General features: G+C 50.0%; 1 protein-coding gene and 1 long non-coding RNA gene across 13 annotated transcripts in view; both read right to left on the reverse strand.

Moving 5' to 3' along the window:
* Positions 1 to 579: 579 nt before the first annotated feature.
* On the reverse strand, positions 580 to 4,568 carry LOC123390702. The gene is made up of 5 exons (XR_006605264.1): positions 4,415 to 4,568; positions 2,359 to 2,512; positions 1,534 to 1,636; positions 1,084 to 1,250; positions 580 to 951 (listed from the first exon to the last, which is right to left on the reverse strand). It is a non-coding gene; the product is annotated as an uncharacterized LOC123390702 (long non-coding RNA).
* An 8,004-nt stretch (positions 4,569 to 12,572) lies between these two features.
* Positions 12,573 to 18,429, reverse strand: part of LOC101670429 (transformation/transcription domain associated protein) — a 113,456-nt gene continuing 107,599 nt past the window's right edge. For all 12 annotated transcript variants that reach the window (XM_045075105.1, XM_045075098.1, XM_045075099.1 and 9 more), the window contains 3 exons: positions 16,056 to 16,259; positions 15,774 to 15,968; positions 12,573 to 13,715 (listed from right to left, as the gene is read on the reverse strand). In XM_045075105.1, the coding sequence (XP_044931040.1) occupies positions 13,431 to 13,715; positions 15,774 to 15,968; positions 16,056 to 16,259 (684 nt within the window). In that variant the 3' untranslated portion in view covers positions 12,573 to 13,430. The remainder of the gene's footprint in view (positions 13,716 to 15,773; positions 15,969 to 16,055; positions 16,260 to 18,429) is intronic.

An 18,429-nucleotide genomic window follows, 5' to 3' on the forward strand; every position in this document is an offset into this window, starting at 1 on the left:
TCAGAATACAGAATCTCACAGCTGGAGGACCAGGTTCTTATTGCTGACCCTGACCTTGGCAAGCTGCACCAAGAACCCAGGCTGCCGTGTGCCAGGAGTGAGGGGACGGGCAGCCATTACCACACTAAATGCTGAAATAGACTGCAATTCACAATTTACCAGAATGTACCAGCCAAGTTGTCCCTTGGGACTTGCAAGCATTCAGTGGACGCTAGAGTTCCGGAATTGTGGAGTTTTCGTCTGAGTAGAGACGGATTCCTAGTGCTTCCGACTCTGCCAGCTTCCTCGACGCCACTGGTCATATTTCCCCGTAACTCCCACCCGTCAGTCCCTGGAACGCGGCGTGTCCGTGGGCTCAGCACAGACACAGGCCACCCTGCAACAACTTCCTAAGTCTGCTCTTTCGAAACTTTCTGGTTAGTTCCTTCATTCTCCCCTCAACCAACACTGGCCTTCGCCCGGCGCAGGCACTCGACAGCTCACTCGTCTAACCTGATAGTCAAACAGACGGACTGATACGACACAAAAGGCCCTCAAGGGGCAAGATGGCATCCTTGAGAGCCATGACCTGGGGTGGAATCCTGGCTTTGTAACTTGACCTTGAACCTGTTACCTACCCTGTGCCTCAGTTTACTCTTTTGTAAAATGGAGAAAACAGCATCTTCTTCCCCGGAGCACTGGACCGTGTTCCACACAGACATGCAGATGCTCCTTCCTAACGGCCCCCGCTGTTCCACGTTCACGGACACCGCGCTTCCCACACGAGGGTCTTACCTCTCTGTGTCCTTGGCCCCAGGGTGTTGGGCTGCTGCTTCTCTCCCCATCCGCCGGCAGGTGTCCTGAGAAGCCGGGGCAGCCGCGGCCAGAGAACAGACGTCCGCTCCCCGGGGAGCACAGGGCAGTCGAGTGAAGGTGTGGTTGGGCCGAACCAGAGAACCATCCCTTGGGACTCTGGGCAAAGACACGGCGCTGGGTGTGACCACCTCCCCCCCCCGGGAGATGGAGGATGAGGAGGGGTTGGGAGGGTCTCGAGTCTGACTGCGGCTCTGGTTCGTGACTGTGTGACTCTGGGGGGGTGCGTACCTCTTGAGCCTCAGACGCAGCAACACAGAAGATGCTGAAGAGTGTTGACCGAAGAATCGGACAGAGTGACCCTGTGACGGAACAGCTTCCACCCGAGGATGCGGAGGTCCAGGAGGAGCCCCTGGATGTGTGGTCCCTTGGTCAGGGTGGCGGTGAGTGAGTGAACACTGACAGGAGAATCAGCCAGTTGGTCGCTTAGTGAAGTGGAGGGGCAGCCTAGCCTGACGGAGAAGACCCCGAGGGATGCTGCCCGGTGCCTCCCTGGCTCCGCACCAGGCCCAGGAACCCGGATCTACACGGCCTCCTGCCCCGGACAGACAGGCAGTGCCGTGTGACCTGGGGAAGCCCCCGTGCCCGCAGATTGTCCAGAAGTCTCTCCCCGCCGCCCCCCATTCTTGAAATGAAGACTTCGGATTTCTGTACAGGGTATGCAAGTGCCTCATCGCTCACCTGTCAGCGGCCACCCTGGAGCCCTTCTCCGTTTTCAGCGTGGCCTGCATGCCCGTGGCTCTCCGGACCCTGGTGGCCTCTGAGTGGGGGAAGGGGGCGATGCCTGCACGGAGGAGGGGGCCACAGAGGGGCCTGTCCAAGCACCTGCCCAAGACCGCCCCATGCCCCTCTGGGCTCCGCCCTCCTTTTGTCCCCTTCTTTCGCTCACCACCTGCAGAGGAGCTGGTGGAAATGCCACCGCAGGGCCCAGGCTCCGTCCCCATGGGTGGCGGGAGGCTGTGAAGCCAACTCCATCCCCTGGGGAGGCTCTGGGGACCTGCAGAGTCCCGTGGGCTGCGTGGAGCTGCTCTGGGAGCCACCAGGGGCCAGGGATCAGCTTCCTGAGGGCCGAGTTGCCCCTGCCCTCCTGCCCCCCAAACCCCGGAGGTGCGTTCAGCTCCCCCCGAGATCCCCGTCGTGACAGCAGCGTCCTCGGGGGGCTTCCACCTCAAGCATTTCACTGCTTGCAGGCTGGGTTCGAGACCAGGTTTCCCTGCTCACAGTCCCTGAACATTGCACAGGCTTTTAGTGAGGTAATTCGGGGAACCTCGTGTGGGACCCTCCGGAACCCCTCCCCCAACACTCCCAGTTGTTCAAAGCAGCTGGACCCACACCAGGAGGGGCCTGCGAAGAGGGAGTTTTCTGAGGGGCGGCAGGGTGGGTGAGGTCTCGGGCTACATACAACGGGAGGCCGGGAGGGAACAGTGCTGGGCGCGGTAGGGGTACTGGCCCCCAGGCTCGTGGGCTGTCAGGCAGGGTGGGGACGGCCCAAGCTCCAGAAACTACCTCTGGCCTCAAGGACCCAGCTGCTCCTGGGATGGGGACTGTCCTTGTGCCTGGGGAGTGCCCACCAGTGGCTCTCCTGCTTCACCTCTGGTCGTGGGGCCAAGTGGTGGCGCTGCTGCAGGGGACCTCAGCCGGGGACCAGCCACACAGATTGCTGTGGGAGATGGTGACAGGGTTAGACCTGTTTTCCATCACAAAGGGGCTGCTTTGAGCAGACAAGACAAGGAGGCCTCCTGGAGGAAAGGTGGCACCTTGGAGCCGCTTAGCTTCCTCAGAGTTTGGAGGCCTTGAAGCGACATGAAGCCAGACTGGGGGGAAAAAATCAAGAAAAATAAATCAAATCTGGAGGACATTAATAATGATCCGGAAAAGGGCACCTGGGTGGCTCAGTGGGTTAAAGCCTCTGCCTTCAGCTCAGGTCATGATCTCAGGGTCCTGGGATCGAGCCCTGCATCGGGCTCTCTGCTCAGTGGGGAGCCTGCTTCCCCCTCTCTCTCTGCCTGCCTCTCTGCCTACTTGTGATCTCTGTCAAATAAATAAATAAAATATTTTTAAAAACATAATAATGATCTGGAAAGCTCCCGTTCTTCACTTGGGCTTCAAGGCAAGAGTTTCATGAGTGAACAAGCGAAGAGAAACCCCAACATGGGGCACAAGCGAGCCGACAGCTGCCGTATGAAAGCTCAGTCTCGGCGGGGGGGCTTCAGAACACACGTGGCGCCGAGGACCTGTCATCACGTCTGTCTCCTCCCTCGGGAGCCAACAGAGGACCGAAGGGAGGCTGCCCATAGCCCCAGGAGACGCCCTGCATCAGCATTCTCCTCTCCAGGGAAGCACGGAGCTACTTCCAGAAGCAGGAGAAGGCTGGGGGAGAAGAGGGGTCAGTGCGTGCAGCAGAGCCAAGCCGTGGGGCGGGGAGTCGGGTCAATCCTGCGGCAGGGGAGACCGGCTGGCGTCACAGGGGGCATGGAGGGGGCGGGGGACTGGGTGGGAAGGTTCTGTCAGGAAGCAGAAAGCCCACAGAAGGCATGTCACAAGGATCTGAAGACTGATTGATGCAGCTCAGATACTTTTTTTTTTTTTTTTAAAGATTCCACCCATTTACCTGACAGAGATCACAAGTAGGCAGAGAGACAGAGAGAGGAGGAAGGAGGCTCCCCGCAGAGCAGAGAGCCCGATGCGGGGCTCGATCCCAGGACCCTGAGATCATGACCTGAGCCGAAGGCAGAGGCTTTAACCCACTGAGCCACCCAGGCGCCCCTAGATACTTTTAAAAAAGTCTTGAGAAAAGACAAAACCAAATGTGTACTAGAACAGCAGGGAAAGAAATCACCAGAGCTCTTCTAAGTCCCCGTTTAAAATCCCCAGAGAACGATTCAGGGCAGTCAAACAGCCATAGATACACGTATGAAACCATTATGTTGTACACCTTGAACTAATGCAATGTCCTAGGTCAACTGCATCTCAATAAAACTGGGAAAAAATAAAAGTCCTACGCTTCCATAAAAAAAGTTTGGGGGCGCCTGGGTGGCTCAATTGGTTAGGCGTCTGACTCTTGATTTCGGTTCAGGTCATGATCTCAAGCCCCGTGTCGGGCTCCACGCCGAGCATGGAGCCTCGTTAAGGTTCTCTTCTCTCCCTCTGCCCTTCACTCCCCTGCTTGTCATGCTCTAAAAAACTAAATAAAAGTTCGAGATCCTTTAAAAATCTATCAATAATAATTTACATTGGAAATTTATAGGCTCTTCCAGGTCTGAAAAATTGTTTTTTGTTAAGTGTAGTTGACACACGACGTTACGCTAGTTTCCGGTGTACAACGCAGGGACTCGATGGCTCTACACGTTACGCTCTGCCCCCCGCAAGCGCAGCGGCCGTCGGTCACCACAAGGCCCTATCCCGATACCAGTGACCATACTCCCCGGGCTGTCCCTTTATCCCCACGACTTACTCCTTCCATAACTGGAAGCCTGTACCTCCCGCTCCCCTTCACCCATTTTGCCCAAAACGCCCCACCCTCAGCATTTGAAAAAAAATATTTAAAATAGGCTTGGTTCACCTGATGGGGTTGGTGTAGTCTGACTCATTCTTGCAGCTCTATAGGAATCAGGTTCTGATCCCTGAGTCCGAGAACTCCTTTACTCTGAGGAAAAAAAATCAACTTATATTAACTCATGATCACATAAAGAAAGCTTGTGCTGGGCACAGAACCTGGATGTTAAAAATTTCCCATTTTCTTTTACGATTCTCTTAAAAAAAAAAAAAGTTGCAGAAAATGGAAGGTAAGAGTTCAGCAGAAACTGCATAGATGAAGAAATGAATCTCTATTGACGTTCGATCGAGAATTAATTCCCTGTGTAAATAGAAAGGAGATCTTTCTGAAGCATTTTAAAAGGTCAGACATATATGTGAACAGCTGTAGCCTGGCCAAGAGACCAAAATTCTTCCAGAAACATCAGGAATCCTCAGTGGCTTTTCCAAGGCCATCTCATTGCCCGTGACAGAAACACGGTAATTTTAGGAAAAGAAAGTGTAGACTTTAGACAAAATTTACTCAGAAGGAATTAAAAGCTTAACATATGTCTCCAATATTTCGAGCGAAGCGTCTGGCAGAGGCCCAAGAGGCCCAGCAGGAAATCTTCTGGAACCAGACTCCTGAGAAAGAAAGAACTCGGAGCTATGATCATACAGGGACCCAGGGTGTGACTGTGTCCCCCACAGGCTCAGGCCCTCTGGAGCAGGGACCCTCCACTGAATGTGTCCGTCCTCCTGATGGCTGGGCAGACCCGGATGCTCGGACGCTCACCCACCTAGAAGCATAGGCCAAGATGCAGGTCTTCCCCTCAGACTCCGTTACCCTGGTGTCCCAGGGACCGAGCCTGAGAGCACCTGTCCTTTCGAACATTCCGGAAAACAAGGATGCTACCCTCCAGGATTTCTCTCCTCCAGTGACCCTTGTTGGCCCAACACACACTCCACTGACAACAGAAATGTCTACACCAGATGCTGGATCCCACCTCCGTCCACGCAGTCTGAGGCGATGCTCTGCCTTCTACTGTGACAGCGGGACGATCCTGAACCTGACCCCAACAGCTCTGTCTCTACAGTAAAGTAACTGGGAATTTTCTCTCGTTTAGCTTTACTGCTCTTAATTCAGAGTTTATACGTGGGGTTCAAATGATGAAATTATTTGTAATGATTAATAACTGAAGAATATTTGAATTTGAATCTTATAACTTAAATGATTCTACTTCACTCTGTTTGTGGGTAGTGTCAATACAGCATTTTCATTGCTACTAAGGTCTGTTAACATAATCCATAAATCACTCATTTCTAAGATAATCTTGACACTTTTTTTCTCGGTTTTATTGCCGTTATTTACAATCCTCTGGGGCTTACTTTACACTTATATTTGACGTAAGAGCGAATCTGGGTGGCTCAGTCGGTTAAGCATCTGCCTTCAGCTCAGGTCATGATCCGAGGCTCCTAGGATCGAGTCCCGCATCAGGCGCCCTGCGTAGGGGGGAGTCTGCTTCTCCCTCTCCCTCGGCCCCCTCCCCTGCTCGTCTCTCTTGCTCATTCTCTCAAATAAATAAATAAAATCTTAAAAAAAAAAATAAAAGAGTGACTCTCCGGAGTAACTGTTCCCTTTTTTCTGTGTCTAGAGAGCGTGGGAATGGAGGACAGATTTTGGTTGGTGTCAGGTCACTCACCATGGGACCTGTGCTCAGAGTCCTGGAGGATTTCAAAACTTCATTTCTGTAAATCGAGGGCTGGGTTTCGTCTAGTTTTTAAGACTGAAGTATTTGTATGAATGCATTTTCATTTAAAATTATCTTAATTTACATTTTGTAAATTATAACTCAATAAATTATAACATTTAAAGGGAAGGCCTAGACAGTGACGGCAGCCAAGAGGGTGGATGAGTACGCTCCGGGCCTCACCCCCCCCCCCCCCTCCCAGTGGATGACTCCAGACTGGCTGAATTAACCTTATAGGTGGGCGGGCGTTCTGGGAGTCCAACATCCACAGCCAGCAAGCAAACGCCCATCAGAAAAAAGCTACATTCACAATGATAGGACATTTCCAGGTGTGTGCCCTTGCCCCACTCCCTCCTTGGTCTGGCACTGCATGGTTGGGGGGGTGGGGCGGGCAGCCAGGTCCCCCGTTCCCTTTTTTACAAATGGGAGGGCAAAGCAGCCTGTCAGAGGCTGGGGGACTGGTCTTGGCGTCACCTGACTTGGAGATCGGTCAAGAGCAGCAGAGCCTGAATCTCAAAAGTAGAGGGAGCTCAAGCAGCAGGAGGCGTGGCCTGTTAAAACTGCAGGCCACCTGCGTGGGCACCAGATGAATGACTGAGGAGCAACACAACATCTGCAGCTCCCGAAGACCGGAGGGGGGGAGGGGAGGGGGGAAGGGGGGGGACCACACGCTCTCAGGAAAATGAAGACATTTAAAAGCAGCTACATGGCACTTAGGCGGCTCAGTTGGTTAAGTGGCTGCCTATGGCTCAGGTCATGATCCTGGATTCCCGGGATAGAGTCCCGCATCAGGCTCCCAGCTCCACTGGGAGTCTGCTTCTCCCTTCTCATGCTCTCTCTTTCTCTCAAAGAAAGAAAGAAAATCTTAAAAATAAATAAATAAATAAATAAATAAATAAAAGCAGCTATGTATCTGGGATGGGGGCGGGGGGAGGGATGCGAAAAGCCTACACACAAGTCCAAGGAAAAGCCTGAGAAGACATTAAGCCTCCGTGTTGGGCCAACCAGCAAAAGTCTTCCTCTGCACAGAAAGGGTTGACAAAAACTGGGACATCTCTCAAATGCCCAATTTTCAGCAAAAGATCACAAGGCAGAAACAAGAGAACATGGTAAGCGTACAGAAAATACTATAGGATATACACCAAAGCACATGAGAAAGGAACCAAAATGTCCCTACAGAAAAAAACAACTGAAATCAACTGACCCCAAAGGCAGGCAGTCATAGGAGGAAATGAGAAGGGAGAAGAGATGAAAGATAGAAAACAAAGTGGCAAAAGCAAGTCTTCTCCAACCAGTAATCGGTTCCGAGGTAAACGATTCACACCTGACAGACACATACAGACACTATCCAACATCATCTTACCTCCAGAAGAACCTAAGAAAATACCAAACAACTGTTAGGACTAAAAAACAAATACATACCGCCTTCCTAAGGAGACTTGTGACATTTTAATCAAATTAGTCCTCCAAACAAGAGAACAATACTACTTATGTTAAGAACATGTGGTCCAGGGGCGCCTGGCTGGCTCAGTGATGGAGCGTGTAACTCCTGATCTCAGGTTCAGGAGTTCGAGTCCCATGCTGGGTACAGAGATGACTCACTTAACTTACATATGTACATAAGAAAGAAAATATGGTCTAGTGTAAAAATAATACTGTGTCGTGAGGTTAACATGTAGAGAAGTAAAATGTGTAACATCAACAGCACTGAGGATGAGGGGTGAAAAGGAAGTGACTATTAGGGATTCTGACATGGGTGATGGGGTGTAATCACATTTGAACGTAGACGGTGATATGTTGGAGAAGAATACAGTAACTCTCGAAAATTCACTAAAAACAAGGCATACTATCCAGAAATACATAAAAAAATTTTATCCCTCTAGATTCATGAGGTTTAGGAGTCAAAATAGTCCTGAATTATATTTGGTGGTATTTTAAGATTTTTCATCTATTTTCTATGTACAATGTAGGTCCACTTTTTTTTTTCGTTTTGGACTCCTCATTAAATTTTGGAATTAAAAATAAGCTAAAGATAAGAACTACCTTACACTATTTATACAGAATCCCAATACAATTACAGTATGTTTAGTATTTCCCAAACTTTTCTTTCAGACCAGGAAAGTACACTTGACCAGAATCAGTAGACTGGTATACAGTAATTAATTTTTCAGTCTGCCAAAGATAACATTGAAAAAATCAGTAACAATCACCCATATTACTAGCATTTCATTTAATAAGGACATTTTAATAGCAAAACTTCTCATGATAAAAGACTGTCATTGATCTTTACGAACCTCACTTTGGTGCATCGATTTTTCTCCTCTTTCTACTGATGGGCAAAACTTTCTGCACCAGCTCAAAGAGGGTTCATAATCCAGTGTTTGCTACCCCTGGTTTTCCCCCATTCTCCCCTCCCCCACAACTGGGTTCATTCATTAACCAGGGGTGGCCCATGTGTCCATCAAAATCCTCATTTCCCCTCCTGCGGGACCCCACCACCACCTTTGCAATCTGTCTTCCTCTACACTTCTTCCCCCGTCTTTCTCCACACTTCCAGAGCGCCACCATTTCCTTGAGACTCAACTCACATCTTTAAGGTCCCAAGATCTTTTCTGAAGTGAAGGCTTACAGAAAGAACCTTTAGTCAGTTCTGATTTTCAAGAAACGAATCTAAAGCTTCCTAGATTTTCAGACTCTTTTTCACCATGTTCGTCCAACAACTAAAATGGTTTTCCCCTGAAGAAAATTTATGCCAGCACTATCTTGAAAGAAATGTTTTTTCTTCCTGATAAAAAAACAAAAAAACTGTCTGAACTTGAAGACAAATTCAGTGATATGGCAGGAAAGGGAATAAACAAACAGAAATCATTTGTTTCTGTAGGTGAACAACGAACAACCCAAAGATGAAGTTAAGAAATGACTCCACTTGTAGTAGTATCAAGAAGAACAGGAAACTTTACCAAAACTTTACCAGGAAAATGAAATACTTATACACTCGAAACTATAAAATTATAAAATGAAAAATTAAGACAACATAAATGGAAAGACATTCTGGGTTCACGGATTGGGAGACTTAATATTGCTAAGATGTCCCTACTGTACTAAAGGATCTACAAATTCTATGCAACGCCTACAAAAACCTAACAACACTTTTGCAAAACCAGAAAAATCCTCCCTAAAATTCATAGGGAATCTCAAGGACTCCCAATGAGCCAAAACAGTCTTGAGAAGAACAACGTTGGCGGCCTCACACTTCCTGATTTCAAAACACACAACAAAGCTACAGTCATAAACATAGCTTGGCACTGACATAAAGACAGACATATGTAAGGGGCGCCTGGCTGGCTCAGTTGGAAAAGCATGTGACTCTTGATCTCAGGGTCGTAAGTTTGAGCCCCACACTGGGTGCAGAGGTTACTAAAAGAATGAATGAATGAACGAATGAATATTTTAAAAAATAAGACACACATATATATAGACCAATGGAATAGAATAGAGAACCCATAAATAAACCCCCTCATACATGGTCAAATTGACCATTCCATGGAGGATGGCTCTTGGGAACAAATGGCCTTTGAAAAACTCATATCCACGTGCAAAAGAATGAGGTTGAACCTCTCTACCTTATGGATCCAAGATTTAAATGTAAGAACAAAAGTATAAAAGTCTGGGGCACCTGGGTGGCTCAGTGGGTTGAGCCTCTGCCTTCAGTTCGTGTCATGATCTCGGCGTCCTGGGATCGAGCCCCACATCAGGCTCTCTGCTCAGCAGGGAGCCTGCTTCCGCCCCTCTTTCTGCCTGCTCCTCTGCTTGTGATTTCTTTTTGTAAAAAAACAAAAACAAACAAACAAACAAAACCCAAAAAAACATACCCCCAAAAGACCCCAAAACTATAAAAGTCTTAGAAAAAACATGGGGGGAAAACATGGTGACATCCGGTTTGGCATGATTCCTTGGATACAGCAACAAAGCACACAGGCAACGACAGAAAACTAGATAAACGGCTACATCCAAATTCAAAACTTAGCTGTGAAGTACTATCAACAGAATGCGAGGGCAGCCCACACAATGGGAGAAAGCAGGTGTAAATCCTGTACCTGTAAGGGATTAGTATCCAGAATATATAAAGAACTCCTACAGCTTAAAAAAAAAAAAACCAACAACCCAGTTAAGAAATGGATAAAATATGTGCATAACTATTTCTCCAAAGAAGATACACAAGTGGTCTGTAAGCTCATGAAAGATGCTCGAAACCAGTAATCACAAGGGAGATGCAAACCCAAACCCCGGTGAGACAGGTGCCACCCTACACCCGCCTCCGGTGGTTGCTACAAGAAAGGAAACGAACATTGACAAGGATGTGGAGAAATAAACCCACGTACGCACCAGTGGGCAGGGTGTAGAAGGTTCAGTGGCTGAGGGAAACCTCACGGCAGTCCTTCGCACAATTCCAAATAGAATTACCCTAGGACGCAGCAACTCCGCTTCTGTGCGTATCCCCAAAGGACCGAGCGCTGGGGGCCCAACCAGAATCTGCACGACCCTGTCCACGTGGCATTCATCACAATAACCGAAGCAACCGGTCGAGGGACGCAGATAACCAGGATGTGGTGTGGACGAAACACGGGATCGCTCAGCTTCCAGAAGGAACCGCGTCCACGTGCTCTAACACAGACGCCCCAGGAGGATGGATGCCGAGGGAAGGAAGCCAAGCACAGAAAGACAGAAACGTACGGTTCTATTTACCGGAAATGCCTGGAGTAGACACATCCATAGGACAGAAAGCAGAAGAAGAAACTGCCAGGGGCAGGGGGCTCATGTTTAAGGGAGGCAAAGCTTCCATTTGGGAAGATGAAGAAAGTTCTGGAGAAGGATGGTAGGGGTGGGGTGGGTTACACAACCATGTAGCACTTAATGTCACGGAGCCGGACACTTAGAAATGGTTCAAATGGTGAATCTTTTTTTTTTTTTTTTTAAAGATTATTTATTTATTTATTTGACAGGCAGAGATCACAAGTAGGCAGAGAGGCAGGCAGAGAGAGAGAGGAAGAAGCAGGCTCTCTGCCGAGCAGAGAGCCCGATGTGGGGCTCGATCCCAGGACCCTGGGATCATGACCTGAGCCGAAGGCAGAGGCTTTAACCCACTGAGACACCCAGGCGCCCCTCAAATGGTGAATCTTATGTAGATTTTCCCATCACAAAAGTGTTGCCTGCTTCTCCTTCTTCCTCTACACCCTGATCCCTACTCATTCTTTTTCTCGCTTTGCTTTCTAATAAACAAAATCTTAGAAAAATACAAACAAAAACTTAAAAAGGTAAGAGTCTAGTAACAGTCCTTACCTTGCAACGGTGCTTAGAGAATCGAGGGCACAAGCCGGGTGTGGTTCCCACAAGCAGACTGGTTCTCTGGCTTCTCAGCTCCAGGTCCCTGTGCTTTCCACCTACTGATGGCGCATAGAAGGTGCTGGAGCTGCCCCGAGGAACACGCTTCTGCCCTCGCTGCTCCAAGGCTGGTTCTCCTAGAAAGCGGGGGTAGCGCCGAAGGCACGGCGTGGGCGAGCCTGGCACAAAACCCGGCCCCCCGGTACACAGGTCTCCCTCCTCCGAACACCGACCACACGTGTCTGCCACTGTGCTCCACAGCTGACGCCCCTCTGAGCTGGGAAGCCCTTCTCTGTGAAGTGGAGGGCTGTCCCCTCAGGATGCAGGGACCCTCTACCTTCCAGGACTGGTGACCCGTGCAGCGGCCCCACCTTGGGGCCATCAGCTGCCATCAACCCTGCCTCCCAGGCGCAGACGGGCCCCTCCGTGGTCACCTCTGTGTCTTCTGCACATCTGGTTATGCCTCTTGGACTGGACTTTGTGGGGACACTGCATGCGATCGGCCACAGGCTTCCCCCATGCTGGCCTGGGGCATCAGGGGACAACAAGGTTGGTAAAGGCAAGGCCTGGCCCAAGTCCCGGCCCTGAAAGGGGTCCTGCCGGGCAGGCCCTGAGTTGTGGGAAGGCGGTCCTCCTCCTCAGAGCAGACAGAGCTTCCCAGTGGAGTGAGCCCTTTTAAATTCAGAATCCTAATTGCATACACCATGGGCTCAGGAACAGGAACCGCAACCCCCCCACACCCACTGCAGGCCAAGCCGGGGGCTGGGCAAGGCCGTGCACAGAGGCCACCCGGCAGCATCCCTGAGCTGGGGAGACCAAGCCAAAGGGACCAGACCCCGGGCATGGTTCATACCGTCAGAGTCGGGACCAGCCTTCTCCGTCACCATCACAAAAGCCACTGCATGTGGGTTCCGACCCCGGAGTTCCAAGCTGAGACCCCTCCCAGGCGTCACTGGCTTGTCACCAGAGAGCCACCCTGAGCATGGACCCTGCTAGCCCAGCAGGGCTCGGTCCCCAAGGGGCCGAGGGCACACCGCACAGAAACAAGCATTTCCACACATAGGGGAGGACAAAGCCTTTTATAAAATATTTATTCTAAAAAAATCACACTGTACAAATTTAGATAGAACATTCTCAATGCTCGTATTTATAAAAATCTGAACAGAACAGACTGGAGTGAACAGACAAACTTTGTGGCTGTTTCCTTTTTAAATTAGGAAGGAAAAGTGTTTTTCCAGGTACGATGATAGCGGACGTCCCGCAGGTGCCCGACACGCAGCCGGTGAGAGGCGGATCGGTCCCCAGGCTGCTTCCCGAGCGCACTCTCCCGGCAGAAGTCACTTCCACCGGCCCGGGCAAGGCTGCCTCAGGGGCCGCAGGAGGCCCTGCTGAGCCGCGTTGGCCGCTCCCGAGCCGGTTCCGTACAGCAGAAAAGTTTGTGCTTCGAGAAAGGCCAGCACAATGTGTTCATAATTTCCTGTTTCTCTAACAAAGCGGGTTTTCTGTACACTTGTTACAAAGGTCTGTACAAAAGGACAAAGCTCCCGGGAGGTGTCGCTTCTGAGTTAAAAATGGACAATACGGAACTGTCTTCCGCGGCTCAAGCTGTACATTCACACAGAGGGAGGAACACAGTAAAAAAGAAAGAATTCACAAATTCCAGACCGGGGAAGCCTGGTTTCATAAAAGGAGCGGCAGAAGCTCAGATGCTTCCGCTCTGCTCTGGCTGGAGGCCCGGCCCCCGTCCCGGGCGGGTGGCGCCCCCCACCCCAAGCTGCACGGCCCGCTCCCGCACTCGAGCTGTCGGGAGGCGTGGGGGACAGGGGCAGCAGCCCGGCGACGCTGCGGAGCTCGCAGCTGGAGCTGGGACAGGCGGACCGGAGCGAGCGGCCGGCGGGCGCGGGGCAGAGGCGCATCAGGATCCTGACGAGCTCACAGCCACGGGTGCCAGGCGGGGTCCATGCGACACAGGTTGTCCAGGCTGTTGGCGGCGGCCACCAGCGTGTTCACTTTGCTCTCCCCGCCTTCAAACTGGGCCAGGTTGTGCAGGCGGGTCATGATGGCGGTGACCGCCTTCTGCACCAGGGAGACCAGCTGCTGGCTGTCCATGTTCTCGGGCTGCCCCGCAGCCGAGAGCGGAGAGGAGGTGTCCTCCTGCGTTTTTTTGTGCCAAGCAATGATCTCGTCCCGAAGCACCGTTTTCAGGATGCCATCCACCTGCGCCGAGAGAGAAGGAAACGGCGCCGGTTTAACCGCGAGCATCGCGGAGGGGCGGCTTCCTAACAGGGCTGGGCCCGACCACGGCAGGAGCCGCAGTGCCCAGGGCCTCGCCAATGTGCCCGGGAAGCCGCCTGGGGTCGAGCGGTGGCCAAGAGGCCCAGCACTTTGATCTGGTCTGAGCAGGGCACACGTGTCCCATGGCACCCGCTGCTGCCACACCACTTCCTGGAGCCAAACGTCTGTGTCACTCCACGCGACCCGTCGGGGCCTATTCCCAGCGCTGCAGCCAAGAGTGAACAGGACAGAAACACCAACAGCCCCTTGCCCTTAGGGGGCATTGGTCCTAACAAAGAAATGCCCGGCATGCCCTGCGGTGATGGGCACGTGCAAGGAACAGCAGGTGAGGCAGCCTCAGAGGGGGTACTTGGCGGGGGGAGGGGCTGGTGACGAAGTCACATTTGGGCTGAGAGAGGAAGAAATCAAGGACGAGAAGCATGTGGCTGTCACCCGACCCCAGCGCAGACTCGGGGTTCCAGCCCCAGCTCCACCACTCCTCGCCTGGGTGACTCTGGAAGTTACTAAGCCCTCTGTGCCTCAGTTTCTCCATTTACATACAAGGCATAGTAATAGAGCCTCCCAAACATGTTTTTTAGAAGATTCCCATACAGAATGGTCTACATTTTAGCCAACTTAAAGGCATTCTCTACATTTAGGCTGTTAGGAAATTTGAGTCCAAAGTTTGGAGAACAGCCCCGAGCCCTTCCCAGCTACACTGCGCTGTCTACACAAAGAGTAGCGCATGGCGTTATCCAAGTTGTAACAGGCCTTTGAGATAGAGGGAGCCTTCTTTGTTCTGCTTAAAGTCTTGAAACAGATGCCATTCTAGGACCTGCCCAATCAGTGTTTCCAGAAGTGTAACATTTCTATCTACCTGAGGACTTCCCATTCCAAGCCTTACGCCGCAGGTACGGGACTGTGAACTCGCTGCATCAGAGCACAGACGGCTCCTCACGGAGAAATCCCAGGGCTATTATTTTTACTCCTGTTATACTCATGCTCTCCCCAAAATGGACATGTGCAACCGAGAATGGAAAACCAGAAGACGTGTGTAACGTAAAGTCTGTGTTCACAGTTAAGCATTCAGCTCATCATTTTAAAACCGTTCTGAGTCTGCGCTTTTGGAAAGCAACTGGTATCTGAAGGCCTCTCAAGGCACAAACTGCTCATCAGTAGAAAAAAAGGAGGGGGAAAAAAAAAAGTACAAATGGTTCTAATTAAAAGAAAAATAACCTGCGTTCAGTCCCCGGTTGCAGGGAATTACTCCAGTGGCCAAGACAGGCTGGGACTTGAATACAAGAACTGGGTTTGAACCCGGCAGCCCTCCGCGGTGCCGTGAACTGCGACAGTCGCTCGCCTTCCCTGCCCTTGCTCCCTTGTCCATACGACCGCCCAGAGCAGCTGCTGAGAAGCCACCATGGCAACCAAAGGAGCCGCTGTCCTGTCACCATGTCACTGTGACAGAGCCGCCCCACAGCTTTCTGTGGCCGACACCATCCATCACGTCTCCCACCACTGGGTCTCAGGGTGTGCCTTGCCTGTCACAGTCCTTTAGGCCCTGTAGCCACGAGCAAGTCAGACAGGTGCCTGCAGACAACAATTTCGCCCTTTTATTTTTAGGTGATCTCTACACCCGGGGTGGGGCTCGAACTCGCCACCAGAGATCAAGGGTCACACACTCTACTCAAGGAGCCAGTCAGGCGCCCCTCTTCCGCACTTTTGTAGCAGAAAGCATTACAAAAAATATGGAACGGAAGACAGCTACGAAACCAAGTAAACAAAGCTGCTGAGCAGCACTAATAGTTGAGAAAGTCATCCAACAGAGGCTTCCAATTTCTCTGTGTAAAACTGCTCCCTCAACATCCCCTATGCTATTAGACAGCAAAAATTTTGAGACACTTTTAAGAACCCTGAATCGTGCGGCAACAGCAAGCCTTCTCCTTCCTCAGCAGCAGACCAGCAGCCTGTCGGTGGCCCCGCGTGTGCTGTGTGGCCTACCTTGAAGTTGGGTTGGGCGAAGCAGCGGGCGACAGCGATCATAGAGGCCGTCAACGGGCCAGAGACGCCGATGGTGGTCAGAAATTCGGAAATGTTGGGGGTGAGGCGAAAAGGGACAGGCCGGTTGGCATCTAAGTCTCCAGTGGCATCGTTTATATCAAATCGGAAGTAGGCCACATTCAGCTTGCCGGTGTCCTAAACCCCGGAAGAAGACAGTCTCAGAACTCCCGCGGCACAGCGCCCACATGGAAGGACAGGCCCTGCCCAGCAACATCCAATTACCTGCGCGATCTGTAACATCTCGGGGTTGAGTCGATTTAAATGCAAGACGAATTCTGCAAAGCCAATCAGTGCGAGCTGGATGGTGAACATCTTCCGGAAGGTCCAGTAGTCCGTGGCGTTGGGAAACGTGTGCAGAGCCCACTCTTTGAGCATGCTGCGTGGGACCATGTTACTCTGAACTTCTTTGAGGATGTCTCGAAGGACCTGAAATGGTAGATCACTCCACCATAGCTTCCCTCGACTTGTTTTTTCTAAAGGAAAACTCTCAAATTGTATTTTTGTACTTACTTGGCACCAACAGTGTGACTTCTGTTGACACACATACATATATGATGTCATTCAACTAAACACAGGGATGTCAGTTTCCCTCTCCGGCTCATGTCGTAAGCTTAGAGCAACAATAGAGCCACCTGAGTAAAAGTGTTAGCGGCATGATACCTGTCTTACCAAAAATTTAGGTAAAACCCAAATACCGCACCTTGTTAACTACAGAATATGCTGGAACAGTTAACAAAAAGAACAAATGAATAATTGGATACTGACACTTCATACCTGAGACTACTAAAGACAGAAGTGCCCTAAACTGCAGGAGTCCGTTTCTCAAGGCAGAGCAGATGTTACACACCACTTCACATTGAATTCTGTGGACGCCACAAATTCAGAGATGGTCTCGATAAAAAACTTTACTAGAGTTAATTTAGTTCTTGTTAGACCAAATGGTAAGGGCACAACGTCTGTTCTGGGCTAAGTTCTACCCATGGGCTTTCAGTAGCTACTAGAATGCAGGCCCTAAGCAACCAAGAACCACACAGACCATAAAGAACACTAGCACAAATCATAAAAAACAAACTAAATAACAAACAAAACCCCACACTTTTATATAAACTTTGGAAAATTTTTTAAATTCTGGAAATTAAAGGCTTACAACCATCTGAGTAGCTTTTACTCAAGAACGAGAGAGTGAATCCTAGTGACAGCTTTGGAACAGTAGAATTATACTATTCCCATCCCCTTTTCTCCACTTTCACGTTGGCCTTGAAAACCAACAGCTTTGCACCCACGGCAGCTGGAGAAACCAGCAGCCTAAACAGCCACTGCAGTGGGTGAATGGGTTCAGTGAGCCCCCAAAAGCTCATCTCCAGAGAATTATCACTATTCGTCTTGTCTGGCCTTCCTGAAAAAAGCCCCATTCGTTGGGCTTGTCTGGCTGAACTCAAGAGTTCAGTCAGTGAGGAGTATCCATTTCAACTGAAGGACATTTGCTGAAAGCAATCCGTGACAACGGTTTAACACCGCAGATGCCCGAGACAGTGATACCAGCTGCAGCACAAAAGACTACAGCAAACAAGAGGAAGAGCTAGGGAATGAGATGACCACATGAGACTTTGAAAAGCTTCAGTATATTCCTGAGAAACCTCAGAAAGTCCTACGCTCTCACAGGTGGTGACTATATAAACAGAAGTGCAAGCTAAGGCAGAGATGTAAATTATTTGGACATGTTGAAGGCATCTCTCCCCTTTCCCCAACACAAAGAGGCCTTCAAAAACGGAGAAGACTTACTGCTTAAAGGCATGTGAGAAAATCTCTGTGAAAGCATTGCCTAGCTGAGCAGAGATTTCCATGACTGCACATGACAAAAACACTTTTGCAAAGTAGTCCAGGAAAGTTACTAAACAAACAGCAACAATAACAAGCCTTGGGAAAAGGATCTGATTTCTAGAGCTGTCACCTATTACTAGAAATACCAGTTTTTCAACAAAAAATCATGAGGAAAGTGAAAGAACAGGAAAACACGGCCAATACACAGCAAATAAAGTGAAGTCCTTGTATACAGAATATAGTAAGAATTCTTAGAATAACAAAAAGACAAATCATATAATTTAAAAATGAGCAAAGGACTTGAATAGACAGTTCTCCAAACAAAATATGCAAATAGGCAATTAGCACATGAAAAGCTAAGCTGATCAACATCACTTGTTATCAACCAAAATGAATGAGGACGACTCTAACCAAAAAGACAGGATAATAACTACTGGCAAGAACGCAGAAGAAAAGATAAGCTTTATACACTGTAATCACCTGGGAGAATAGTTTGGCAGTTCATGTAATGTCAAACAAAACTGACCATGTGACCTGACCCATCCATTCTACTGAGGTGTATGTCCAAGAGAAATGAAAACATACATCCACACAAAAACATACACGAAATGTTCATAGTCCTTAGCACTGGCTGCAAGTCAAAAAGTATAAATAATCAAGGGCGCCTGGGTGGCTCAGTGGGTTAAAGCCTCTGCCTTCAGCTCAGGTCATGATCCCAGGGTCCTGGGATCGAGCCCTGCATCGGGCTCTCTGCTCAGCAGGGAGCCTGCCTCCT

This window comes from Mustela putorius, unplaced genomic scaffold (genome assembly GCF_011764305.1).
Source record: "Mustela putorius furo isolate JIRA1106 unplaced genomic scaffold, ASM1176430v1.1 tig00000139_pilon_pilon_pilon, whole genome shotgun sequence".
Lineage (NCBI taxonomy): Eukaryota > Metazoa > Chordata > Mammalia > Carnivora > Mustelidae > Mustela > Mustela putorius.